Source organism: Pteropus vampyrus, unplaced genomic scaffold (assembly GCF_000151845.1).
Source record: "Pteropus vampyrus isolate Shadow unplaced genomic scaffold, Pvam_2.0 Scaffold561, whole genome shotgun sequence".
Lineage (NCBI taxonomy): Eukaryota > Metazoa > Chordata > Mammalia > Chiroptera > Pteropodidae > Pteropus > Pteropus vampyrus.
In genome coordinates, this window is record NW_011889342.1 from 112,187 (window position 1) to 139,186 (window position 27,000).

The 27,000-nt window shown below is 45.1% G+C and overlaps 1 protein-coding gene and 1 pseudogene across 3 annotated transcripts; one reads left to right on the forward strand and one right to left on the reverse strand.

Moving 5' to 3' along the window:
* Positions 1-470: 470 nt before the first annotated feature.
* Positions 471-26,976, forward strand: AKAP8L (A-kinase anchoring protein 8 like). Of its 3 annotated transcripts, none has more exons than XR_002777973.1 (15): positions 471-610; positions 5,641-5,715; positions 9,462-9,494; positions 9,758-9,998; positions 11,762-12,215; positions 12,311-12,407; positions 12,489-12,559; positions 12,824-12,887; positions 13,809-13,917; positions 15,362-15,503; positions 15,601-15,706; positions 15,923-16,053; positions 20,782-20,858; positions 26,388-26,483; positions 26,590-26,689. XR_002777973.1 is itself a non-coding variant. In XM_011384101.2 (15 exons), exons 1-15 carry the CDS (start codon positions 598-600, stop codon positions 26,899-26,901), a joined length of 1,842 nt encoding a protein of 613 aa, XP_011382403.1. In that variant the 5' UTR covers positions 471-597. The 3 variants fall into 3 exon arrangements, 2 of the variants coding, with proteins under 2 accessions (XP_011382403.1, XP_011382402.1); XM_011384101.2 differs by lacking the exon at positions 20,782-20,858 and having other exon boundaries at positions 9,758-9,815; positions 9,918-9,998; positions 26,590-26,901; XM_011384100.1 differs by lacking the exon at positions 20,782-20,858 and having other exon boundaries at positions 494-610; positions 26,590-26,976.
* Positions 2,791-2,909, reverse strand: LOC111733403 (annotated as a pseudogene).
* Positions 26,977-27,000: the final 24 nt, after the last annotated feature.

Genomic DNA, 27,000 nt, shown 5'->3' on the forward strand with positions numbered 1-27,000 from the left:
TTACATTATCTCATATGTTTGAACGTGTGCCCAGCATCTTGTCTGGCGACTAGTTGTAATTTTCATTCCAACATGGCTTTCCCGTGCTAGTTTCGGAGCTGAAGTCCAGAGATGTTAGAAACTTATCCCAGATTGGCACAGCACCCCGGTAGCAGAGTCGGGATTGGAGCAGTGCCCTGCGCTGTAGACCCTGCTCCCTCTGGTGGGCCTCCAGGTCACAGGATCGCCTCCCACCCGGCTGCGTTTGAGCCTCAGGTCTTTCCGTAGTGCATGGCTCCGCCCCTTCGAACTTCACAGGACTTCACCTCCAGACCGGCTTTTCTCAGCCAATCACCGCGGGCTCGAAATAACGGGAGGCGGGACAGGGCGGGGATCTCATGGGATTGGCAGGACCCTTAACCATTGCTATGGGGATGAGGTGAGATAGACAGTGAGATGACCCAATAGGCGTGAATACAGAGCCCAGAGTGAGCCAATGCGGTCGGGAGGCGGAGCTCGGTTGTGTGTAGAAAGGGCAGGGGGGATTATTGCCGCTATCGCAGCGTGGGACGAGCGGAGACGCTGCCGGAGTCCTCGGATTCAGTGGTCGGTGCTGCCATGAGCTACACAGGTGGGTCCGGTAGGGTTGGTGGTCGGGCTCTGTGTGGAGAGGGACGGGGAAGGGCCAGGGCAGTGCCAGGCTTACCCGCGCCTCCCCCGGAGCCTGGACACTGTCCTCTCTTGCGGTCACAAAATGGCGCCGCCGGCCTGTCTCCTTAGGTTCGTGCCCCTTAAGCCTTGGCACCTCAGTTCTCTGTGTTGGCACTCTCGCGTCCCGGCTCCTAGCCGCCGGAGATGTTGGCTTTTGTCGCCCGTTTCTGCGGGTTCCGGCCTCGGCGCCCGAGATCTCTCCTCCCAACCTCCACTGCAGCCTGGCCTTCTCGGACCTCGACGCCTCAGGTGGCCATTTCTTAGGTCTCGGTTCTTCCGATCAGTCAGTGGGCTCGGCTGCCGTCGCCATCGTCGCCCCCTCCCTCGCGCAGCGTTCCTGCAAGATGTCGCAGCTTCCCCCGCCCTGTGCCTGTCCCGGGCTGGGAGAGGCTCCAGACCCCGGGGCGAGGAGTCAATATTTGGAGGGTTTGGGCTGAGCGGAGCACCTTGGGCCCTGAGAGGCTGAGCCTGAGTCTTGCGAGTAATGACTGGCTTCCATGGTAATTCGTTCACCATCTGTCAAAATTCATTGTGTCAGGTGCTGAATAGGCACTGGAATACTGGCAAGAATTCTTGAAGCATTTTATAGGCCGGGGCAGACCACAGCAGGCAAATGAATATGGGATGTATTCTGAGGTGGTCAATACCCCGAGAGGGTGTTCTAGTACATGGAGTAGTTGGAGACCTCCAAAGAGGCGACATGCAAGCAGAGACCCAAATAGATTAAGGGAGTTAAGGATATCTGTACAAGGGAGCCCTTGACATAAAGACCCAGGGGCACAGGAGCTGCCTACCTCCTTAGAAGAACCACCAGGGAAGCTAGTGGGACTTGAACAAAGGGCCAGGTGGATGATGAGATTGCGGGGGGGGGGGCGGTTGGCATGGGATATGCTTGGGCAATTATAAATTATTCCTGGGTGAATTGGACTGCTGGGTTTGCCTTGGCAGTAACCAGTTAGGCTGCTCAGCCAGGAGCAGTAGACTAGGCCTCTCCCTTTGATGGGAGTATTAGGCTAACTGTGTGGTTGCCCAGTAACCACTCTTGGAGTGTTCTACTTGGAATGTTCAGGACTGAGAATGGAACCTGAGTCTCTGTGCTCTTCCATAGGCTGCTTTATAAGGGCCTAGGCAAGGAAGTGGTGCCAGGCCTCCCTATTCTGGCTCCCAGGTCAGGAGCTTGGCAAGAACCCTAGTTTTTCAAGCAACTGTCCCTTAGCCCAGTGGTTCTCAACCAGGGTGATTCTGCCTCCCAAGGGATATTTAACAACACTTGGAGACATTTTTGGTTGTCATATGGGGAGGGAGTGCTATTGTCATCCAATGGATAGAGGTCAAGATCTTACAATGCGTAAGATGCGCCCCCCTTCCTCCCCGCTGCCCTCACAGGAATTTTCTGTCTCAGAAATCAGTAGTGCCAGAGTTGGGCAACCTGCCCTAGCTTTTCTGTAGCTTTCCTGGTTCAGGAAGAAAGTCACTAGGGTTGTTACATCCCTGGAATTGAGATGTAATCCTTTTTTACCAAGTCTTACAGAGAACTGGAAGATAGTTCTGTGGTTTTTAGGAGCAAGACTGCTGAAGAAACCAGAAGATGAATGGTTGAGTGTTGTGGAGTAAGTTAATAATGGAGCATTTATATTTATAGACAAGAAAACTGAGTAGAAAGGTCATTAATGGTCAAGTCTGAATTTCAACTCCAGAACTTGTAGGCTGTAATTCTGGGTTTGAGTGAGCACTGAGGTAGCCAAGCTAATGAGGTAATGATTAGTTTTTACTTGATCTTGATCAACTGAAAACCACAGTAGCTTTGTAATGTGTAGTGTCTTTCCTTTTTAAGAAGCAGACTACTAAAGTCAGGCATTTTAAGTTACATCTCAGATAGCTATTTTGCCTCTAAGGAGAACTTCTTGAGGCCTTGTAGCAAATGTTACCTTTATTATTATAGAAGGTGATTAAAATAATTTATCTTTCTGATAACTTGTTCAGCTTTTTTTTTTTTTTTTTTTTAGGTGAGGCAACCCTTGGTTGACCTCACAGATTGTAAGGACCTTGTCAGCTTACAATCCCTTATTTTTAATTAATTTATTTATTTTTTATTTTTTACACCTACAGCACCTGGTCTTCCTAGGTGGTCTCCCATTCAAGTACTAACCAGGCCCGACCCTGCTTAGCTTCCAAGATCAGACAGATTCGGGCACATTCAGGGTAGCATGGCCATAGACTTGTCCAGCTTTTGAAACTAGTTTATGTGTATTTGAGAAAGAAGTCTCCATCTCTGGCACTGAGGGGAAAGATGAGAGCAATGGGAATAAGGGACAGAAAAATCCAGATTCAGGCCTTCAAACAAAGGTCTGAAATGTTTTTTATTGGAACATTTATTATCTCATAACTTGTGTTAGGAACACACAAGTAGTTCAGCTGGATTGTTCTGGCTTGGGATCTCACGAGATTACATTTTGTATATTAATCGGAACTGTAGTCATCTGAAGGCTTGACTGGGGCTGAAGGACCCACCTCCAAGGTGGCTCAAACTCACATGGCTGGTAGGTTGATACTGGCTGTTGATTCCTCACCATGTGGACCTCCCTACAGGCCTGCTAGCAGGTCCTCACAACATGGTGGCTAGTTTCCCCCAGAGTGAAAGAACAAAGTGGAAGCCTCGGAAGTCATACTCAGTTATTTCTGCAGTATCTTATTGGTTACACTTCCTATCTCTATCAATTTGGGAGGAGAAAACATAATATCAGGAGACAAGAATCATTAGAGACCATCTTGGAGGCTGGTTACCACCAGATAGTATCTATCCCCTTTCAGAAAAAGGAGAATAAAAATGTGAAGCTTTGTATATCTTTGTAAAAAGATGTGAGAGAGGCTGGCCAAGAGGGATGGTCTGTGATGCATTGTTATCATAAATCCATGGTTTGACCCTTAGTTTTATAGGACCAAAAATTTGCTTATTTTAGCTTTTTACCCAGAGCGGATTAGGCTGGTAAATCAAACCAAGAAGAGGACAATTTATGAACCCCACAATAAAGAATTTACTCATAATTGGAGGATAACTGGCTAAAGAAAGTCCTACCCTGGAGCTAGTCTTGTAGAACAGAATATTAATGTGCGGAGGACAGAACTAGAGCAAAAATTGCTATTGAACTCTGAAGGTTGGATAGATTGTCTTTCTTTTTTCTCGGTAAGGAAGAACCAGAGTTCCCCTCCCCTGAATAGATACAGAGCTTTTGCTCTGCAGCTTTCATACTGTGTTCCAGTATGTACCTTGTCAGTATGCGATAGGTTCCACTTGCAGGTGCAGTGCTTATAAACTACATTACCTGAAGTCTGGGGAAGTCGGGCCATCTTGCTGGTGGCGCTATTGCTGAACAAACAGGTTTCTAGAAGCTGATTGAGCAAACAGTGTGAGAAAGCAGGAGGGTACTTTTTTATACTGTGAGGTTTCCCCACAGGTAAACTACCTGAGGAATGCTTTCACTGTTTCTTGTGGACAGTTAATCATCAAGAATTTAGGCATCTCAGGAAGGTACTTGGTCCCTGGAAGGAACCATTTGAATGTACCCTCTTTAATTAGGGAAAGTGAATAGGGTTGGGTTTGGATACTTGTGGTTTTCTCCTTCCCTCCTACTTCTTATTTCCCTCTGAAAAGTAAAGATGAAGTGTGGTCCACCTATCCTTGTTTGAAAGCCTTGGAGCTAAGTACGTTTCGGAATTCTAGCTTGAGAGGAGATTCCACAGCACCTCCACTGGGATCTGGGCCAGCACCTGATAAATTAAATGCATTATTTCTGTGCCAAATGGGGTAAGAAAAGACCGTAATTGTGCTCACAGGTCAGTTTTGCCCCCACATGAGTATTACACCACATTTGAGGAGAGTGTTTGGTTTATAGACCTTTTTGGACTGTGGAATTGCAGGGTAAGGAATCTTGGCCCTGTCTCCTTTTTTGGCGGTGATGAGGACAAAATGAAATAATGCAGATAAAACTCTTAGCACCCTGTAGAGGAAACACTTGTTCAGTGTTGGCTGCTATTGTTGTCATCTTTGTTGCTATGGTCTTAAGAGATGAACTAGAGAGACTGTCGACAAATATGTGAATGCCCACACCCAGGGGAAGGCACTTGGTGTATGCTTTTGTTGAAAATAAGTTATTGGAGACGCTGGCTTTAATTTGTAGGTCGTGAGTTGGCTCTGTTGGGAATAGGCAAATATCATTTCTTAGGATATCTGTTATAATTTTAGTGCTATGGGTAAATCATTAAATTTATTTTTAATGTTTTAAAGATAGTGTTAGGTTTCATCATAGTCCATTACAGTTAGCATTTAAGAACAGTAGTTCCTGATAGAGGTTCAAGTTTTCCTTACTTGATAATAATTCATTTTAAGTTGAGAAATAGTTTGAGTTGAGAAAATAGGAAATAATATATAATATTTCATATAAACATGCAAACCTGAGTAATTACGTTTAAGAGGTAATACATACATTTTAATGTATGTAAACTAAAATGTAAACTAAAAAATACAAAGCAGTTTTGGTTACAGAGTTGGGATAAGAGAGAGAGTATTATTTGTCTTAAACATTATTCAAAACTAACCCTGTCCTTGTTTTAATTGGAGGCAACTCACCTCTAATATATTAGTGATTTGATATTAGTATTTTCCTCATTTAATTGAATGATAATTTGGATACTCATTTATCAAAACATGGTACTGGTTTAAAGTATTTGAAAATTGTTATCCAGTTCTTCTGGTGTACCAAATTAAACACAGCTTGCCTTTCCATTGGTTAATGTGTTCTGGAGGTGTAATTAAAGTGTTCAAAAGGTAGAGTTTGTGGTGGCTTTCCAGTGAGGTGAGGGCCTGCCAACCAGTCTACACTAAAAGATATTCTTAAGTCATCTGTCATGTGGTTGGTTTGAAGAAATTAACCACACTATGCATATGTTTAGGCTTTGTCCAGGGATCTGAAACCACTTTGCAGTCGACGTACTCAGACACGAGTGCTCAGCCTACCTGTGATTATGGTAAGTGTGGGTCCCTGGGAACCAGAGGGTTGATGTTCTGCCTTCTAGTGACAGAGCAGTCTGGTGTCTTCTTGCCTTTGGACTTGCTGTCACCTTGTCTTGTTTTTCTAAATCCAAACGTGTATAAAATGGTGTGGTGGGCTGTTAGAGTAGCTGGTGCTCCCCTTGGAGGCACTTTTGGGAGAGACGTCTGTGTTATAAAACAAGCTGGAGTTCTTGGGGCCAGAAACTGGTTCCTTTGACCCCTTAACATTTTGTTAGAAGTCTGTGACAGAGATCTGGCTTCAGAAAATCTGGAGGGACTGGGATGGAGAGTAGCCAATCAAAGTCCAGAGGATTGGTTTGAGCAGAAACCAAGCCATTAACTTAGCTCCAGGATAGTATATGGAACTGCTGTGCCAGAAAGGCTGCCTATCTAAACGTAGCAGACTTTTAGAGATGTCGGGCCATCTCAAGCCAGGCAGCTCCTCGCACGCAGGATTGAAGGAAAATCTGATTCATTTCTTAAGTGTGGACAGACACACTAAATCTAATTTAGAAATAGCCACCCGATGAGGTCCATAGATATTCTGATAAAACAGTTGTTCTGTGGTCTGTAACCCTAGGTGTCTGTTGAGAGCCCTCTTTGAAATTAATAAAGGTAATACCTTGGTTGCTGAGATGGGTAATTTGTATTACTACCAAGGTCTGAGGAAAGACTAAGCCTACATGGTGACATTCCTCAGGAGTCACTGAGTAAATGGACATAAGTCCCTGAAGTATTAGCAACTAGTCTCTGCGAGAGAGGGAGACTTAAACTATTTTGAAAATGAATAAGGAGGTATCAGGTATTTGATAAATGAGGAGAAACTTGGTTTGCATGGCTTCCCTCTCCTGTGCTCCCCGCCTCAGCTCTTTTAATCAAATATAGTACCAAATTGCATGTCTTTTTTGAATTATTTTCCCTCTGGTTTACATATTCTTGGTAGAAGCATTTTACCAGATGTGCCATTTGCAAATATTTTTTTCCCAGATTCTGGCTTGTCAGTATCTTTTGAGAACACAAAAATCTTTCATTTTAATGAAGTCCAATTTATCAATCTTTACTAGATTGTGATTTTAGAGCAGTGTCTAAGAAATTTATGCCTAACCCAAGATCAGAAAGATTTTCTTCTAAGTTTTCTTTTAGGTAATGCTTCATAGTTTTAAATTTTACATTTATTTTTTGATCCATTTTGAGTTAGTATTTCTACAAGGTGTGTAGTATAGATCAAGATTCTTTTTTACCTTTGTTGAAAATCAGTTCAACGTGTGGGTCTGTTGACTGGATTCTATCTCTGTTCCATTAATTTATTTGTCTGAATTTCCTACAGTACTACACTGTCTTGATTACTATATAGTAAGTCTTGAAATAAGTTAATGTGAATCCTCCAGGATTGTTTTTGTTTGTTTGTTTGTTTGTTTCAGAATTGACTTGGATTGTCCAGTTCCCTTTATTTTTGCGTATAAATTTTAGAATCAGTTTGTCTATTTCTATATAAGTTCCTTCTGAGATGTTGAGTGGGATGGCTTTGAAGCCATAGATTAGTTTGAGAAAATTAATATCTTAACAATATTCAGCCTTCCATTCCATGATACTCCATATATTTAGAGCTTTGATTTCTTTCATTAGTGTTTTGTAGTTCCTAACACACACATCTTGCACATATTTTGTTACATTTACACATAAGGATTTATGTAGACAATCTGTTTTGAAAGATGAAGGACAGTTTTATTTTTCCTTCTGGCTTAAATTGCAAGAGCAACATAATAGCATTTTAATGACATTTTGAAAAACAGTCAACCAAGAGCCCACCATTTTAATATTTAATTTTCATCATCATCTTATCTTAAGTAGTTGAATAATTTATAGGTGGATAAAATTTTGTATCCTGCTTTATTTTGCTTACTGTTAGAGACATTTACTTGTGCTACAGAAAGCTTAATAGAGTTTTTTTGATGGCCACATGAGCTATTTCACTTAATATTTTTCTTTGCTCTATAGGTATTCCTTACTATGACCATCTCCTCATTTCTCGTTTCTTTTTTAAAATAATTTTGTCCTTAAAATTTTCCCTGTCAACAGTGGTCTCACTTTTGGGGGGATCAAAGTGAGTTTGGATGTTCTTTTGGAAGGGGCAGGTCTCAGGGGTCCCCAAAAGCCATAGTGTAGACAAAGGCTTCCACTTAAAGGGACCCAGCTGGGGAGCCCATCAGGGAGTCTGGATTGTTTTGAGCATAGCAAATATTACATATGGAATGCTTATGGGAGCCTGTCCTAATGACCAGCGACCTGTCTTTCTGTTTGCAGAGTCAATGCCCTCTCCTGCCTCCTTGCCATTTTGGTGGGTCCTCAGCAGCTGAACCCCCGGGGACCATAGTCTAGCCTCACAAGCAGAGCCCTAGTAGGTCTGCCTTCGCCTCCCAGTCCTGTCTCCTTTTGAATAGTTAGTGTCCACTGTCTCTGGTGCAGACAGCCTTGTGCCCAGGCTCTTGTTAGCTGCCAGGGCTAAGTGTGCATTATTCTTTGTATGGCTCTGCCAGCCTCTCTTCACTCATTATGTGACTTCCCGCTCCTGGCTATCTATTGCTGCTCATTAGTTAGTGTTTCTCTCTTTTAACATGCAGTGTTCTGAGCCTGAACTGTTCCCAGATCTGCTCTGTGTGCTCAGGATGATAGTCGTTGAATAAACGAATGAATGAGAAGCCTCTGCTTTAGTTTCCCCAGACAAAGAGGATTTTTGCTTTGTGAGCTCTCTTGTGCCTGCGTTCATTAAACATAACAGTCATCTAAAGTGTCATTCCCCACTCCCACCCCCCATTCATCTTCTCATTGTGTGCACCTTTGCTTCCCTGTGGCTAGATTCTGCTGTTCATTTCACTGTCTCGCTGAGCTTTGGTCCTGCGCTGGGATGAGCATGGCTCCTCTGCAGGGCAGAGAGAACCAGGAGTAGGAGGTGACTGGGCTCTCACCAGAGACAGGAGAAGGTGGTTGCCTGTTCTGGTGGACTGCCCTGGGGCAGAAGCATGTCTGCTTGACTCAGCGTTCTCACTTGGCTTTGAACTTTGTCAGTTCTCAGTGGCTTTATGTTCCTGAAGGAATGAATTTTTTTCGTGTGCTACTTTAAACTCCAGAACATATTTAGTTTATAATCCAGGTTGGAGTTCTGTCTTGTCCTTCCTTCTGCTGGTGTGTTCCAGTACAGCATACTCGGAGAATTCAAGGGCTTGGTGGCCCTTCCTGTTAAGGCAGACATCTGAGGAACTAGGGTGGTCAGTTTCTCTGTTCAGATGGCCCTGTTGGACGAGTTGAGTGACATGGCTTTAGAGTGGATATAGGCTCTGCTGAGCTTCTTCAATATCAGAATCTGCGTATGGCACCAGAAACTGCTCTTCTTTTCCTCTTATTGGTGCTTAGTAGGGAGCAGGGGTAATCTCATTTTGGCTCCTTAAGGGAGAAGTATAGGAGCCAAATTCCTTAGCAGAGAGTGTTGTGAAGGGGAGGCTCCTTGAATAACAGATAGTCAGAGCCACAGAAGGTGGAACACCAAGGCAGCGAGTGGCATGGTTCATATTTGTGGTGTTCTCAAACTCCAGGTTTCTCAAGGGCAGGTTCAGTCTCTTGCAACAGTCAGATACTGGGAGTCATTGTCTTCATTTGTGCCTGAATTAAACGCTCGTTGTATTGTAAGCAGTTGTAGATGTAATTACCTTTTTACTTTTTATAGGATATGGAACTTGGAACTCTGGGACAAACAGAGGCAAGTTTTATTCCCGTGATCGCTCCCCTCTCCCTTAAGATTGAGCTGGTATGTGCTTGACCTTTTGGGCGGGGTGGGTGCCTTTAGGCTCTGGGAGGGCTCCTTCTTGTGAGGCCTCGTAGGGAGAGCTAGGGCCCTTCCAGCTTCGGGTGTCTAGAGTCCCCAGCTTGTCTCTGTGACAGAAAACGGCTTTGTCTCTGTGTTTGTCTCTCTGTCTCTCTTCACCCTGCCCCCACCATCTCTATCTGTCTTTCTCATTGCAGGCTATGAGAACTATGGTTATGGCTATGGCTATGGCCAGGATAACACCACCAACTACGGGTACGGTATGGCCACTTCAAACTCTTGGGATATGCCTAGCTCTGACACAAATGCAAACCCTAATGCTGCGAATAGCGCCAGTGCCGATTCCGTTTTATCCAGAATTAACCAGCGCTTAGATATGGTGCCACACTTGGAGACAGACATGATACAAGGAAGCGTGTACAGCTCAGGTGGAGAAAGGTGAGTGGGCACTTGCCTAGAGGCTGAGGCTCTGTCAAAGGCACCTCCTGCCTGTTGCCTGCTGGCTTCTCCCTCTCTGAACTGAACCACCTTCCTGTCTGCTTCTTGCCTCCTGCTCTGTTGCTGGGGCTCCCAGAGACTGCTGGGGTCTAGTGGACTTCCCTTCTCTCGCATTTGTTCTCACTTTTTCCACTGCCTGGCAGCCAGCCTCTCCCACAGCTTATAGGGGGAAGAACACGACCAGGCTGGTTTCACTGTACCCTCAAAATGGCTCTTAGGAGCAGAGTGTTAAGTGGCCCTCCCTTATGGAGATGGCCATTTGGAGTTCGCGTGAGACTTTGCGTCCTGCATGCTGTCAGGGCAAGACATATTAGGTTGGGTGTGAATAGTGGGATGAGCCTTTGGGGCTGACCACAGTGGGCTGGGACAGATGTGGATGCTTCCTGGCCACTCTTCAGTGCCTGTTAGACATATGCCTGTTGTGCCTCAGAAGTGCCCTATGAACTGTCACCACCCTCTTTCTGCAGATGGGGAACTTAGACACAGGCAGGTCACACATCCTTGCCTGAAGGCTCCCAGGAGTAAGTGATGGAGCTGGACCTGGCACCCAGACCTGTCCTACTCCACAGCATCATATTGTGGGTGTTTGTCACTTTCTGAACTGGTGCTGGCCCAGGAGTTCTTGTACCCTAGTGAGAGGCTTCAGTGAGCAGGGCACACAGAATTTTAGCACAGGGTGAAGTAGAGCAGCCTAATGGCTCCAGCTGACAGATGGGGGAGAATAGAGAGTAAGAAGGGGCTTGGCTGGACACTGATAAGGTCAAGTGAGACCCCAGGGCTACTGAGAAGCAGAGGGTACCAAGGGGACTTGTTTGCATGAGCTCTGTAACAAGTAAAAAGTTTGGGGAGAACCCCCATGCATACCCCCTGTCCTTATGCCTGGCAGCCATGGTGCTTGGAGCTGAGGCTGCCAAAGGCTAGGAGGAGCTTGGCTCTTGTCTCAGTGGCCATATGGATTCTGTGCTGCTGCCTGTATACCATATTGCCACAGCCTGGAGTCAGGGAGCAGGGGTGAAGGATGGAGTGACAGTTGAGTAGCACTGGCCGCTTCCTGTGCCTGGGTCTGGGCCTGTGGGGCTGTGGGCTGCAGCCACAATTAGAACAGCTCTCTGTGGTGCCCTCTCTCCCCTTGCAGGAGGTTTGGCCTGCCTTCCCCATTGCTGTGTAGAGTTTGATGCCCCAACCTGGGCTCCAGGCTGGTGTGATTCTTCTAGTCCCTGGGCAAGCTTGCAGTGTTTTCCTGGGAAACACTCCCCATTTTGGGTGGTGAGGGACATTGGAGGGTTTTGGAAGTTCCCCCAGCCATGAGGGATGAGAACAGCACAGGGTTTCTCTTGGGCATTATCAGCGCTTTGGGTGTTGTGATTACCACAGACACGTGCACATGTTTCCAAAGAGCTAAGGGCAATAGGGTGTCTCTGCTCCCGAGACCTACTTCACCCCAGTTGTTAGCCCTTCTTAGGGTCTCCAGGTTGGAAAGTGGCAACACGCAGGCTTGGGGATATCAGCTGAGGGGCCTTCCCTTCTTCTAGAACTCTGCTCCTAAGAGGCCTTTTATCTCACATGTCTGAACACTAAATTCCCTTAGCAGGGTGGGTGGGTGCTGGAGCAGGGCTTCCTGTCCTCAGGACAGGGAGTTTTGAGGGAAGGCAAGGGTAATGGTACCTGAGGCCCTCCCTGATGCTTGCCACCTGTCTCTGCAGATATGATTCCTACGAGGCCTGTGACTCAAGGGCCGTCTTGAGTGAGCGTGACCTTTACCGGTCGGGCTACGACTACAGCGAACTTGACCCTGAGATGGAAATGGCCTACGAGGGCCAGTATGATGCCTACCGTGACCAGTTCCGCATGCGTGGTGGCGACACCTTTGGCCCACGGGCTCAGGGCTGGGCCCGGGAGTCCCGGAGTGGCCGGCCAATGGCCTCAGGCTATGGGCGCATGTGGGAAGACCCCATGGGGGCCCGGGGCCAGTGCATGCCTGGTGCCTCTCGACTGCCCTCCCTCTTCTCCCAGAACATCATCCCCGAGTACGGCATGTTCCAGGGCATGCGTGGTGGGGGCGCCTTCCCAGGCAGCTCCCGCTTTGGCTTCGGATTTGGCAATGGCATGAAGCAGATGAGGCGGACCTGGAAGACCTGGACCACAGCCGACTTTCGGGTAAGTGGAGGAAGTTGTCCCTCCTGGGTCTTTAGTGGACTGCAGAAGGCACCCAGAGTCACCTGCCCTGACCTGGCTCTCTCTTTCTGACTCAGACCAAGAAGAAGAAGAGAAAGCAGTGTGGTAGTCCTGATGAGCCAGACAGCAAAGCCTTCCGGACCGACTGCTCAGACAACAGTGACTCGGAGAACGGTGAGCTAGGTCACTTGCCACTGCCCCCGCCTCCTGCCCCCTGTCGCTCCTGGGCTAAGTGTCCCTCCTTTTACCTTCTAGATGAGGGCACTGAGGGAGAAGCTGCAGAGGGCACTGAAAGCGCAGATGCTGTGGAAAAGGGCTCCAGAGCGGTAAGTGGCCCTGCCCTTAGCGCTCTGTCTGCAGGGATGCTGGTGAACAGTGGGCTATCATAGGAGCCACAGGCTGGTCTGTGGCTCTATATTCAATGTAGGGAGCTATGGTAGAGGGAGCAGGGCTGTGGGCAGGCTGCCTTGCCAGAGTCGGGATGAGTCCTCTGTGCAAGGGCTTTGGGAGGATGTGAGGTCCTTGTCACTTAGAGCCATTATAAATAACTACACACACTTTGACGTTAGATTTTTCAAATCGTGTCTTAGGAAGGGGAAGATGAAGAGGGAAAAGAGGAAGGGAAGGAAGATGGCAAAGAGGACACAGAAAAGGGTGAGTCTTCTGAGTGGCCTGGGTGCTGGGGCAGCTCTTCAGGTGCTCATCATGGGAGGGATCCAGCTTAGGGAAGGGTTGTGGCAGAAATGTGGCCAACTTGGGCCATCCCTTACAGGATCGAGTATGTGCTAGCAGGGGCTCCTCTTTCTATGCCCCCTTCTTGCTCTGCTCCCATTCTTCCCAGGCAGAGTCTATGGGTGGTATTGGCCCCTGCCTAGCACATTGATTTTGACTTAAGGTGGGGCCAGCAAGTAAGAGTGTTGGGAAATCCCAGATATACTCCTTGCCCTCAGTCCCTCAGTAACGTGCAGTCCGAGTCCTCAGGGACTGGTGTCTGAGCTGAGAACCTTGGTGCAGTTTTTATTGCTCTGGTTTGCATGTCCTCTCCCTTAGCACCTCTCCAGCCCCTGTGTTGGGAGTCCGTGTTCTCCCACCTGAGTGATGAGCGCCAGCAGGTATCTAACAGTAAATCCAGCCTCAGCCCACTGTCGCCGCGGTGCCCAGCCAGGGGTGGGCAGGGCTGTGAGAGCTTTGGGATCTTTGCCCCTGAGGGCTGCACTTAGAACCCAGCAGCAGCCTCCCTGCATCTCATCACCTGACCCCTCTGATTTTGTGCCAATATTCCCACCGAGACAGCCTCTCTTTGCCTTCCAGCCTCCCCACGGCCCACTCTGCAGAACGTGGGTGTCCTGAAGAGTGATGGCATGAGCGCATGTCTTCTCCTCTTAAGGGCCTAGGCCAAAACTGCTCCCTGTCCACCCCAGGGTACCCACCTGCTCGTGGCCAGAGGTCTTGCTTAAACAGCTGCTCTCAGAATAGACCTATTAGAGCAGATGATGGGCAATCCAACCAGAGGCCACAGGGCCTGCCCTGACCTGACGGAGCCAAGCCGGTGATTGTGCCCCTCTGTTTCCACAGGGTCCCTGAGTGCCCAGGATGAGAGTAGCCAGAGTAAGCGCAAATTACAGGCAGGCAAGAAGAGCCAGGACAAGCAGAAAAAGAGGCAGCGAGACCGCATGGTGGAAAGGTAACTAGCTTCCTTCCACCCCTTTGCCTCTGCCTCGCAATGAGGCTGCCGCCAGGAGAGCAGGGCCATAGCTCTGCTGCCTCACCGCCCTCTGGCCTCCTTTGGGAGCCGCCACCTGCTCAGCCGTGCATGGACCCTGCTTCCCGCCAGGCCCAGCTCCCAAGGCCTGACTCGTCCCCTGTCCCTCTGCGGCCACCTGGCGACCACTGGCGTCTTTGGCCTGAGACCCAACACTGCTCAGCACCATTGCCCAGAAGCTCCGGCGCTCGGTCACTTGGCACACGAGCTCCAAGGTGCACTGGGGGCCTGATGCCCCTGCGGGAGGGGGCCGGCTCATCAGAGACTCGAGGTTCAAGGCGCCTGTGCCACCCCAGCTAGCTGCCAAGAGGTCGCCACCATACCCAGGAGAGATGGCAGCACCTGTGGGCTGTGGCAGCCTTGGGCCTGCCCTCTGCCCTGCCCGCCGGCCCTGTCAGGCCGGGCCTATCTGTGGCTGAGCCCTTCACGCCCCTTGGTCGGGTCTGTCTGCCCTCAGGGCTCCCGCACTGGCGCTTGCCTCCTCCTCCTCCGCCTCAGACTCTTGCTCTTGCTGGACCTTCCTCAGCCTCGCCGGCGCCCGGCCCCTGGGCTCTCCAGACAAAGCTGACCCCGTGGCCCAGATAAGGACGTCCGGCAGAGGTAGGGACCCGCCCCGAGGCCTCGGTGGCGGCTGGCCTTCTCCGCCCCTTGCCACGGCGGCCTGCTCCGGCCCAGGCCCCAGACCCCGGGCTTCTGCTGTGGACACCAGGCCCAGACAGAGCACCTCGCTCAGGTGACTCCAGGCTGCCCTCTGGCAGGCCAGGCGGGCGCCCTCCTTCCAGCTCAGACTGGTCTCTTCTCGGAAGAGGAAGATGAGGCAGCAGGTGCCCAGGCCTGCTTGGCTCCCATCCCTCCCAACACCACCCCCGAGCAGAGGATGGGCTGGGCCTTTCAGTCCCCCAGGCCCCAGAAGGAAGATGCAGCACCTTTTCGGGCCCTGCCTCGGGACTGCGTACTCCACTCTGCACATCAGGGCCATCTGGCTCACGCCAGGGCATCCTTCCTTCCGGTCCCCAGCTGGGCCAAGTGCACAAGCTCCTGCCCAACCTTGGTAGAGAGGCCCTCCGGCAACCTTCCAGCGACTCCTTGCCTGTTGCAGCAGCTGCTGCCTCAGGCTTCAGCCTCCTGCCTGTGGGAAGGAAGAACTCCTTCCCTGTCCCCTATGTTGCAGTAACTGCAGCCTACAGACTTTCTGTCCCTTTCTACTCCCAATCCCACTGGTCCCAGCTTGTGCCCCTGCTGGGACCACACTTCAGAGGCCCGTGAGCAAGGTCTGTTTCATGCCTTGCAGCTGGGTTGGGTGAGGCAGCAGCACTATTCTGTGGGACCATCAAGGCCTCAGCCCCTCGTTTCCCTCCTGTGGCAGGATCCAATTTGTGTGTTCTCTCTGCAAATACCGGACCTTCTACGAAGATGAGATGGCCAGCCACCTTGATAGCAAGTTCCACAAAGAGCACTTTAAGTATGTAGGCACTAAGCTCCCCAAGCAGACGGCTGACTTTCTACAGGTGAGCCTTAAGTGGCACAGCTGCTCCTCACTTTTCAGCCCCTCAGGATATAGAGCAGCCCACAGGAACCTTGGTCTGTCTTCCATGTTTCTGGCAGGAATACGTTACCAACAAGACCAAGAAGACAGAGGAGCTCCGAAAAACTGTGGAGGATCTTGATGGTCTGATCCAGCAGATCTACAGAGACCAGGATCTAACACAAGGTGAGGAGGTTTCATCTTACTCCTACCTGGCAAGGCCTCAGCCTGTTCTCTCTGGTCATGGTACCCTTTTTCCTTTAGGGAGGGTCAGTGAGAACATCCTTAGGCTCACATGGAAGTGGCAGGGTGAAGTGGGGAGCTAGTCTGGTGTTTTTTCCCAAATTCCTGGGTCTGTCTTAGGCACCTGAGACCGGTGGTGACCCTCTCTTTCCTCTACAGAAATTGCCATGGAGCATTTTGTGAAGAAGGTGGAGGCCGCCCACTGCGCAGCCTGTGACCTCTTCATTCCCATGCAGTTTGGGATCATCCAGAAGCACCTCAAGACCATGGATCACAACCGGAACCGCAGGGTGAGTGGCCACTGGTGCCCTTCCACCATCTCGTGGGTAGGTCCTGGGGTTATAATCTCTGCATGCTGGTGAGGGACTGCAGGGAATATAGGGGACAGGCACATATAGACATTTTCTGCCCAATGCAGTCAGCGCAGCTACAGAGAGAGGGGCAGAGAAGGGGGCTCTACTCGGGAGAAGGTAGTATCAGAGCTGGACCTTAAGGATCAGTAGGCTGTGGGATATGGGGACCTCCATGTGCATATAGGCCAATGGCTAGATTAGCTTCAGAAACCAAAGAAGTGTATAGTACACATGTTGATGGAGGCAGGGTTGGGCTTGATTCACTAGGGCTGAGCTGAGGGGTCTGGGCTTGCTTCTCTAGGCAGCAAAGTTTGTAAATAGAGGATGAACTGGATTAGAATTGGTGTTGAACTAGAGATTTTGGGCACCTGGTGTGGGAGGAAGGTGGGGGGCCAATGAGGGGCTGCTGCAGTGTCGAGACAGGTGTGCCTCCACCTTTGGAAGGAAGAGAAGGGCAGAATAGAAGAACTGTTTAAGGAAGTGAACAGGAGGTTGGCTTGAAGGAGTGACCAGGAGTTGGGGATATATCAGATTTCTGGCTTGAGTACCTAGTGGATAGTGGTGTTAAGAGGGGGAGGACAGGGTATAGCACAGGAAAAGGAACAAGTTTGGCAAGAAACTGAACAAATTCTGTCTTATTTTCCAGTGTATCCTCGGTGCCTAGCACAGGAGCTAGAGTAGGTAGTTTTTGGTTGAATGGGTGATATGCTGGGTCGGAGGTGGCTGTTAGAGATCAGGTAGGGTGGAGGGGCTGTGCAGTAGAGAGAAAGCTAAGAGGAACAGGTCTGGGCTAGAGAGTGGCTTGGCTGCCATCACCCTGGGGGAGGCTGAAAGGATTTATGAGCAGGTGGTAGCAGCCAAGGGGAAATAGCATTAATCATCCTTTTCCTATGCCCATCGAATTCATCTCTAGTTTTTCTCATGCAGTAATCCTCAACAGTGGGATTCCTTTTCCTATGCCCATCGAATTCATCCTTTTCGTATGCCCATCGAATTCATCTCTAGTTTTTCTCATGCAGTAATCCTCAACAGTGGGATGGGGTTTAGGGGTCTGGCTTGGGTGGTTGAAGAGATTCAGGATTGGAGATTGACTGCGAAAGCTGGAAGATAAAGAAAATGTCCATTGGCTTTGGCAACAGAGAAGCTGTAAGGATTCTGCCAAGGCCTGATTCTTAGGCTGGGAGCTATAAAAGGTAGGGAGAAAGAGAGCAGATTTCAGAAGGTGGAGATTAACTTTTGGGAAATCCAAGTGAAGTGAGTGATAGCTAGCAAAGTATAAACTCAAAATTGACTATAAAAGTTTAAAAAGAAAAAAAAGAAAAACAACCATAACAATTAGTAACCATAAAGGGGTTTGGAAGGGTGATGAAAGATATTTAAGAAGGCACCAGAAGTAGTTGGTTTATAGAGATAATTTAAATATAATTTAATTACTCTGTATTTTAAAATTTGACTCTAGAAATGAATGGAAAGCTTCTAATTATTATTATTTTATTAACAGCTTTATTGAAATATTCATATACCATGCAAGCCACCCCTTTAAGGTACACAGTTTAGTAGTTTTTAATGTATTCACAGTTGTGCAGCCATTACCACAATTAATAGTAGCTAATTTTTATCACCTCAAAAAAGAGACCCCATACCCTTTAGCCATCACTCCCTAACCACCAGTGCTCCCCTAGCCTTAGGCAGTCAATAATGTCTGTCTCTTTATTGGCTTATTCTGGACATTTCATATAATTGGAATCACTTAACATGTGGTCTTCTGTGATTGGCTTCTTCCACTTAGCCATAATGTTTTCATTGTAGCATGTATCTGAACTTCATTCCTTTGTTATGTGGCTTAAAAATAATCTCTCGTGTGGATAACACACATTTGGTTTATCTGTTCATCAGTTTGAGCATTTGAGTTGTTTATACCTTTTGACCACAGCTACCTGGGTTTATTTCTGGACTCTCAATTCTACACTATTGTTCTATATATTTATCCCTATGCCAGTACCACACAAGCTTTGTAGTTAGATTTGGAATCAGAAAGTGTGAATCCTCCAACTTTGTTTCTCTTTTTCAAGATTGTTTTGGCTATTCTATGATCCTTGAGTTTCCATGAGTTTTAGAATCATCTTGTCAGTTTCTACAAAGAAGCCAACTTGGTATTCTGATAGGACAGTTTAATTTTTAGATCAAGTTGGGGAGTTTTGCCATCCCAACAATATTGTTTTCCAATATATGAATAAGGGTGTCTTTCTCTGTATTTAGGTCTTTAATTTCTTTCAACAACATATTGTAGTTTTCAGGGTATAGGTTTTATACTTTTTTTTGTTAAATTTATTCCTAAGTATTCTGTTGTTTTTGATACTATTGTAAATGGAGTTGTGTTCTTTAATTCCATTTTTTGGGTTCTTCGCATGTGTGTAAAAATACAACTGATTGTTTTTCTTGAGTTTGTATTCTGTAACCTTACTGAACTTGTTTTAGTTCTAATAGCTTTTTTAGTGGATTCCTCAGGATCTTCTATGTACAAGATTAGTCATCTGCAAAAAGAGATAGTTTACTTCCTTTCTCATCTAGATGCCTTTTCTTTTTCTCGACTAATTAATTGTCCTGGCTAGAACATCCAGCACAGTATCGAAGGGAAGTGAGAGCAGACATCCTTATCTTGTTTCTGGTTTTGGCGGGGAGGGAGGAGCACCAGTCTTTCACCATTAGTATGTTAGCTGTGGATTTTTCATAGGTGCCCTTTATCTGGTTGGTTGATGAATTCCTATTTTGCTGGGTGTTTTTATCCTGGAAGGGTATTGGATTTTGTCAAATGCTTTTTCTGCATCTGTTGAGATGATCGTGTGGCTTTGTTTTTTAATCTATTGGTGTGGTATATATTACATTAATTGATCTTAGGTATTAAACCACCCTTGCATCCCTGGCATAAATCCTGCTTGGTCATAATATGTAATTCATTTTATATGTTGTTGCATTGGACTTGCTAGTATTTTGTTAAGAATTTTTGCATGTGTTCATAAGAGATCATTGGTCTGTGGTTTTTGTTGATGTCTTTGGTTCTCGTAGCAAGGTAATACTGGCCTCAATGAATACAGAAGTTTTATTACCTCCTTTTCTGTTTTTTGGAAGAATTTGTGAAGAATTGGTATTAATTCTTTAAGAATTTGGTAGAACTTGCCTGTGAAGGCATCTGGACCTGGGCTTTTCTTTGTGGGCACTTTTTTAAAAAAATAACTAATTCAATTTCTTTGCTTGCTATTGGTCTATTTAGATTATTTCTTCTTGAATCAGTTTCTGTAGTTTTTGTCTTTCTAGAAATATGTCCATTTCATCTAAGTTACCTAATTTATTACATATATTTATTTATGGTATTCCTTTATAACCTTTTTTATTTCTGTAAGATCAGTACTCCCTCTTTCATTTCTGATTCTAGTAATTTGAGTCTTTTTTTTCTCGGTCAATCTTGCTAAAGGTTTGTTAATTTTTACATTGAGCTTTAGAAAGAAGATGCTTTTGGTTTCATTGTTTTTCTATTTCCCTCTTTTCTCTTCTCTACTTCATTAATTTACACTCTAATCTTTATTATTTCCTTCCTTCTAGTTGTCTTTAGGTTTAGTTTACTCTTTTTTCTAGTTTCTCTAGGTGGAAAGTTAGGTCATTGGTTTGTAGTCTTTAACGTTAGGCATTTATAGCTATAAAGTTTTCTCTGAATACAGCTTTCACTGCATCCCATAATTTTTGGTACGTCATGTCTTCATTTGTATTCATCTTAAGTTATTTTCTAATTTCTCTTTGATTTCTTCTTAGATGCATTGGTTATTTAAGGTGTCATTTAATTTCCACACATTTGTGAATGTCCTTAATTCCTTTTGGTTACTGATTTTTAATTTTATTCTATATGGTCAGAAACATACATTATATCATTTCAGTCCTTTTTGATTTACTGAAGCTTGTTCTGTGGCCTAGCATATTGTCTGTACTGGAGAATGTACTTGTGCACTTGAGAGAAATGTATATTCTGCTGTTGTTGAGTGTTCTGTAGATACGTTATGCCAATTAGATTTTATAGTGTTCAGGCCTTTTATTTCCTTGTTGATCTTCTGCCAAGTTGCTCTATACATTAATGAAAGTGGGATATTGAAATCTCCAACAATTATTGTTGAATTGTGTTTCTCTCTTCATTTCTGTCAATTTTTATTTTACATATTTTGGTGCTGTTAGGTGCAGCTATAATTTTGTCCTCCTGATGGGGTGGCCTTTTTATCATTATCAAATGTCCCTTTCTATCTTAGTAACATTTTTTGTTTTATATGCTATTTTGTCTGATATTAGTATACCCAGTTCGGCTTTGTTATGGTTGATGTTTGTATATCTGTTCCCATTCTTTTACTTTCCATCTTTGAATCTATTGAATCTGTGGTGTCTCTCTAATGGACAACATATAGTTTGATCTTGTTTTTTTATACAGTTTGACAATCTGTACATTTTGATTAGATTGTTAATCCATTCACATTTAATGTTATTGATAACTGGATTTTTATATGTTGCTCTTCTAATCCCACTTAAATGCTTTCTTTTGTATTAAATATTTTTTAGTGTAATATTTTAATTTCTTTAATAATTTTTTTGTACTACGTCTTTGGGCATTACTTTCTTATTCTCTAGGCCAAGCATCCCCAACCCTCAGGCCACAGACCAGTACCAGTCCATGGCCTATTAGGAACTGGGCCGCACAGCAGGAGGTAAGCGGCAGGAGAGAAAGTGAAATTTCATCTATATTTGCACCTGCTCCCCAGCACTAGCATCACCACCTCAGCTCCACCTCAGATCATAAGGCATTAGATTTTCATAGGAGCACTGGTCCCTGGTGCCAAAAAGGTTGGGGACCACTGCTCTAGGCCTTACCTTATCCATGTTAACTTTTCAAAATCTGTTTCAGATATAACAACTTAATTTCATTGAGATTAAGTTACTCCTCTGTAGCTCTTTACATAGTTTCTTGTGATACAAAACATTACATCCATATATGTTACAAATTACATCCATATATGTTACAAATATAATATAATGCAGTATAATTATTACTTTATAGTTTTTACTTTTAAGGAAGCTGATAGAAACAAGGAGAGTGATTACATATTTCTAGCTTTTATATTAGCCTTATTTTTTCTTCTGGATCTCTTCACTTGGATTCTTCCTGGGGATTTGAATTATCATCTGTAGTTATTTTCTTATTAGCCCAATACAGCTTTACTCAGCCCTCCAACTTTGCCCTGTTATTGGCAAATTTATTACATTTCTATATGTTATAGGTCAAACAGTACAGTTATGTATATTGTTTTATGGAACTGCTTTTTAAGTCAGTTGAGAAGACAGGAAAAGAAATATGCATTTATCTTGTCTTTTATAATTATGTAATTACCTTTTTTGTTCTTTCATATGGATTCACATTATTTACTGTCTGGGATCACTTGCTTTCAGCTTGAAGAACTTCCTTTGGTATTTTTTGTACAGTCTCGTAGGTCAAGGGTGGAAGTGGAGGGGGGAATTAAAGCGGGGGAAAAGTGATTTATTTTTCTCTTGTTGCTTTTAAGATTTTATTCTTGTCTTTGCAAAAACAAATGTGTGAAAGTGCCTTTGCTTTCAGCATTTTTATTATGTGTAGATTACTTTATCATCAAGGAATAAAAGTGCTAAGTAAAATACTAGTAATTAATCTAGTAGTGATTCAGATGTGTGATTTGTGTTTATTTGGAGTTTGAGTTTCTTAGATGTGTAGATTAGTTTTTCATCAGATTTGTGAAGTTTTTAGCCATTATTTCTTCAGATATTTTTTCTATTCCTTTCTTTCCCTTTTCTTTTGGTGCTTCATGATGTAGTTAGTTCACGTAGTGGTGTCCAAGGTTGTCAGAGTGACTATTCATTTTTCTTCATTCTATTTTCTGTTTTTCATCAGATTAGTATGATCTCTATCCATCTATTAATTCACTAATTCTTTCCTCTGCCAGTTCAAATCTGTTGAGCTTCTATTGAATTTTTCATTTCTGTTATTGTATTTTTCAGGTCCAAGATTTGTACCTTTTTTTCAGTTTCTTTATATTGATATCTCTATTCAAAGAGTCAGTGTCATCATGCGTGTTCCCTCTTCCCACCCCGTCTTGTTCTTTTATTTGCTTGTCTATTTTTTTAGTGGCTAGTCGAATTATTTTAGCGAAATCTCTTCTTTTTCATCCCCACAGTGTGAAGCCTCTGAGACTGTGCCTTGGAGTAGTAAGCCACGGGCGAGTACATAGCTATCCTGGGATAACAGTGGTTTTGATAGGGCTGTCTTTCTTTTTCCCAGACTACACTCAGCTATTAAACTCCACAAATTGTTGGCTGATGCCTAGAGGCATTAAATTGCTCCCTAATCTGATCTAATTAAATTTGGGCTTCTTTAAAGGGATTTTTAAGGGCGTTGTTTGATGAGATTTATTCTGAACCCAGGGAGGTTCTTCTTAGCTGTCTGTTTTACTGGTTCTTTCTGGTAACCTAGAGAGCCAATGTTTAAGTTCATATTGTTATCATATCTACCTATCCCTTTTAAATTGCCTTTCTATACACATTCCACTGTTTTGAGAGAGCCCTTAAACTTCTCCACATTTTTGCAAATGAAGTAAGTTCCTTTAGGAAGAGATTTGAGAGCTCATTGTTTTAAGGCTTTCCTTTCTCCCTGGGTAAAATCTTTGAGCCCTGGCTTTGAAGCTGGGGGTGATGACAATGGAAGGCTTCTCTCTGAGTGACTCTGCTGCTTTAGAAGAGACGGTGAGAAGGCAGCTGTAACCTCTAGTCTTCTTGGTTTGGTTTGCCTCTCCCCACATGGGACCTCTGCTTTATAGCATATTTAACATATTTTCAGTATGCTATGCCAAAGGTCAAGCCTGTGTTCCATGAGTGGGGCTTGGATAGAAGACGCAGCCCCCACCTCTCAGAGGAATTTCCCCGGAGCTTAGCCTCAGCAGCAGGTAGCTACATATTGACATCCTGTCCCTTCTGGGAAAATATAGCCCTCAACTGTGGTGAGCTGGGTAGAGACAGCGGAGGTCTCTGTTTTTGGTGGCACCATCTGTAGTGGAGTTTACATCACACTGAGTGGCAAAGCAGGGAAGCTGCAGATAATGTTTCAACCACCAACTCACTTTCTTCTGAGTTTCAGCAGCTTTTCCTCACTAAATATTTCATTTGTTGTATGTTCTTACGACCATTTCCAGAGACTTCAAACGGTCGGGGTTTTTTTTGCTTTGTTTTATTTTTTTCGTTTTCTTTAGTTTCACTAGGGAGCAGGTCCACAGAGCTGCTCAGGCTGCCATGCTGAAAGTTTATCCTCAAATTCATTTTTAGGAAGCCTTTTAACCTTAATGGGAAAAATCTAATCAGGATAATACCATGATGAAGCTGTGGATTCATTTATTATTAAAGAATGAAAGTGTTCAGTAAAATATTACTAATTATCAATAATACAGTAGTGATTTAAATATAAGATATACTATAACTAAGTAAAGTTTGTTTCTGGAATGCAAGGATGGTTCAGGAAGAAATAAGCAACATTAGTATAAAATACTGGAAATTAAAACTTCATATGCAAGTAATATGGTTATATTCTTAGAAAGGCTGAATGATTCCAGCAAAATGTTCTTAGAATTCATAAATTTAGGTAAGGGGGGTTGGAATTCAGGGTAACGTAGAAAAAGTACTAGTTTTTCTCCACTCTTGTAATAAAGTTAGAAACATAAATGGGGAAGCAGAGAATCTATTCACAGTAACTACAAAATGTATGAAATAGCTATGAATGTAGATCTTAAACTTCAAAGACATGAAACAAGACCTCAGTGAATGTAGGAACACACCATGTTCTTAGATCGGAGCTTTAATAGCAAAACAAAACAAAAACTAGTTCTCCCATTAATGTAGACTACAATTCCAGTCATTCTGGGGAAGGGAATGGCTTAAATTAAAGTTTTATTCATAAAGGTAAATCTAACAGTAGCCAAGGAAATTTTGCAAAAAGCAGTAGTGATTTCAGGGCCTTGCTTTAGGAGATATAACTTAAAACAAAGCCATTGCCATGAAGAACAAAAAAGTGATATCGGCATAGTAATAAAACTATAACCAGAGTAGAGTCTAGTGAAAGATCCCAGTGTGTTTTGGAATTTAGTATTTGTCAAAGTCAATAAAGGTCTGTTATCTGAAACCCTGGGGCCAGATGTTTTTGAATTTCAGAACAATTAATTTTGGATTTCAGAACAGCTACATGGTACGATCACTAATTTACCTAGCAGGATCTGGGAAAGTATATTCTTGAACTATAAGTAATTCTTCAAATGACTTGTACAGGTGGGATAAATAAGGATGGCACAAAAACATAATGTCAGCTTGTTTTTTGCCATCAAATGAGTTTTAGAGGGAAAACTCTTCTTTTTGCATACCAGTTTTGTAGGTAAGGGGTGTGACCTCGTATCAATTCAATGCTGGAAACTGGTTTATCTTATACATTTTTTGAAAGGAAAGGTGGCTCCTACTTCATACCATATATTTAAAGTCCAGAAATCTTAAATGTAAAAAAAATAAAATTTAGATTGTTTACCTTGTTGTTAAAGGAAGCCTTCCTGAGCAAGCAGGGAAACCCAGAGGCCATGGAAAGGATGACTGCATAGAGATATTGGGCAGGTGGCCCAGTGTGCATATCAGAGCACTTGGATTTGCTGGTGGACAGGGATATGCCATGGGACGCACAAAAATACCCCACAGTGATAACATCTGATGCTGATGGAGAGGCAGGGGACAAGTACATTGTTTTAATATAGGTAGAGGGAAGCATCATGGCTTACAACTTTTCTCCAGAGTACTTAGGCACTCTCCCTTTGGAGAACCTGTTTGGTAGAATTAAAAATGCCAGCATATAAGTATTTTAGTTCATTCCGATGGTATTTGGTAATTACAGTGAAAATCTGGAAACAATGTAAATGTGCCTCAATTGGGAGACATTGTGGTGTGTCCATATGTGCTCATCCAGGGAGAATATGTTGGCAAGTGAAAAAGAGTTGGGGAGGAACTGGTCTGTAGTAGTATCCTAACTGTGCATCTTTAACTTGTTTCCTTTGGAGTATGCATGAAGCCTATTAATATTTTCCCCAAGTGGTAGAGGAAATGTGTAAAGAAAAAAGGGTGAAGGCAAGGAAGGGGAGTAGAAAGAGCAAGTGAGGCGGCTTTCTGAATGATGATGTAAAGAGGTGGCTGGAGTTGAGTAGGGGTCCTGGAGGTGTCCCCCCCAACAACAGAAATGGCTTTATTGTTTCCTTTCTGCTTATGGCTTTATACATGCATTACCTTTGTAATGATGAAACTTTAGATTTGCCTGTATTCTCACCACAGAGGAAATCACCTAGCATTCTGGTATAAGTCCTCCCAGACAAAAGCCTCTGACAGCTATTCAGATGGTCTATCACACATCTTTATTATCGTGCCAGCAGAGAGATGAGCCTTATTTTAAGGACTGCATAGTGTTCTTTTAATGTATGATCTGTTAACCACTCTTCCATTGAACTGTTTAGATACTTTAGTTTTTCACTAGTGGAACCACTGTGCATGCACATTTCCAAGTCTTTAAGGTAGGGTAGATTCAAGGAATTACCTGGACAAATTTTTACTTTTGATACATTCTATCAAACTGCTTTCCAGAAAATATAATAGTTGAGCTTCTTACTAGAGTGGAGTAGAAGTGCCTTTTTCAAATCTTGCCATTAAGGTGTACTTCTTCATCCTGGAATGCCTATGGATTAAAAGGATGCGTATCACTTAAATAAACTGATGTTTCTATTCCTGCTTTTATATTTTCCCTGTTGATTAAGAGTTCTGTGCATATTAGGGCAGCTGGCTCCTTGTTACGGCTTGCACATTTGGCTTTTAGTAGGTTTTTAAGTCTATTCGCTTGTTGCTTATAATTTTTGTACAAGTAAATCAGATTTCTTCAATACAGCTGTAAAGACAGGCCTTCAGTCAGTTAGCATACAGTAAGTGTGGTGTGGCAGGATGGAGCATTAGAGCAATGATAAAATCCGGTTTTGGCTCCATGCTTGTAAGTTGACCTCACGCTTGTACCCAAAGTACATTACCTTACAGACCTACACAATCTAGTTGGAGTCGAGGCGGAGGTGTGCCTATCTGGTGGGGTGGGAGGCCTTTCAGTGCCCAGAGCATCCTCTCCAGCCCCGCCTACCCTGCCCTGCCCGCAGCTCATGATGGAGCAGTCCAAGAAGTCCTCGCTCATGGTGGCCCGCAGCATTCTCAACAACAAACTCATCAGCAAGAAGCTGGAACGCTACCTGAAGGTGAGGCGCTGGCGTCTGGCGCCGGCTCCAGCTGTGTCTTGGTCCCCCAGCCTTGGTCTCTGGCCCCAGGGATCCTCCCTCCCTTCAGCATCTTGCTCCTCTGCAGGGCGAGAACCCTTTCACCGACAGCCCTGAGGAAGAAAAGGAACAGGAGGAAGCCGAGGGCGGCGCCCAAGATGAGGGAACACTGGTTGAAGTGGCAGAGGGCGTGGAGGATGCCGAGGGCGCGTCGGCACAGCCCCCTGTCCCCCTGGAGCCGGCCCCCGGAGCTGCCTCCCCGCCACCACCACCGCCCCCTGAGGAAGACGAGGAAGCCGTGCCCCTGCTGGGTGGGGCGCTGCAGCGCCAGATCCGTGGCATTCCAGGCCTCGATGTGGAAGCCGACGATGACGAAGAGGGCGGTGGGGGCGCCCCATGACTTGGACCCGGAGCGGGCAGGGCCCGCGCGCCCGAGGCTAGAAGCCGAGCCTAATAAAGTTATTCCCATCCCACCTCCTGGTTGGTTTGTCCGTTGCCG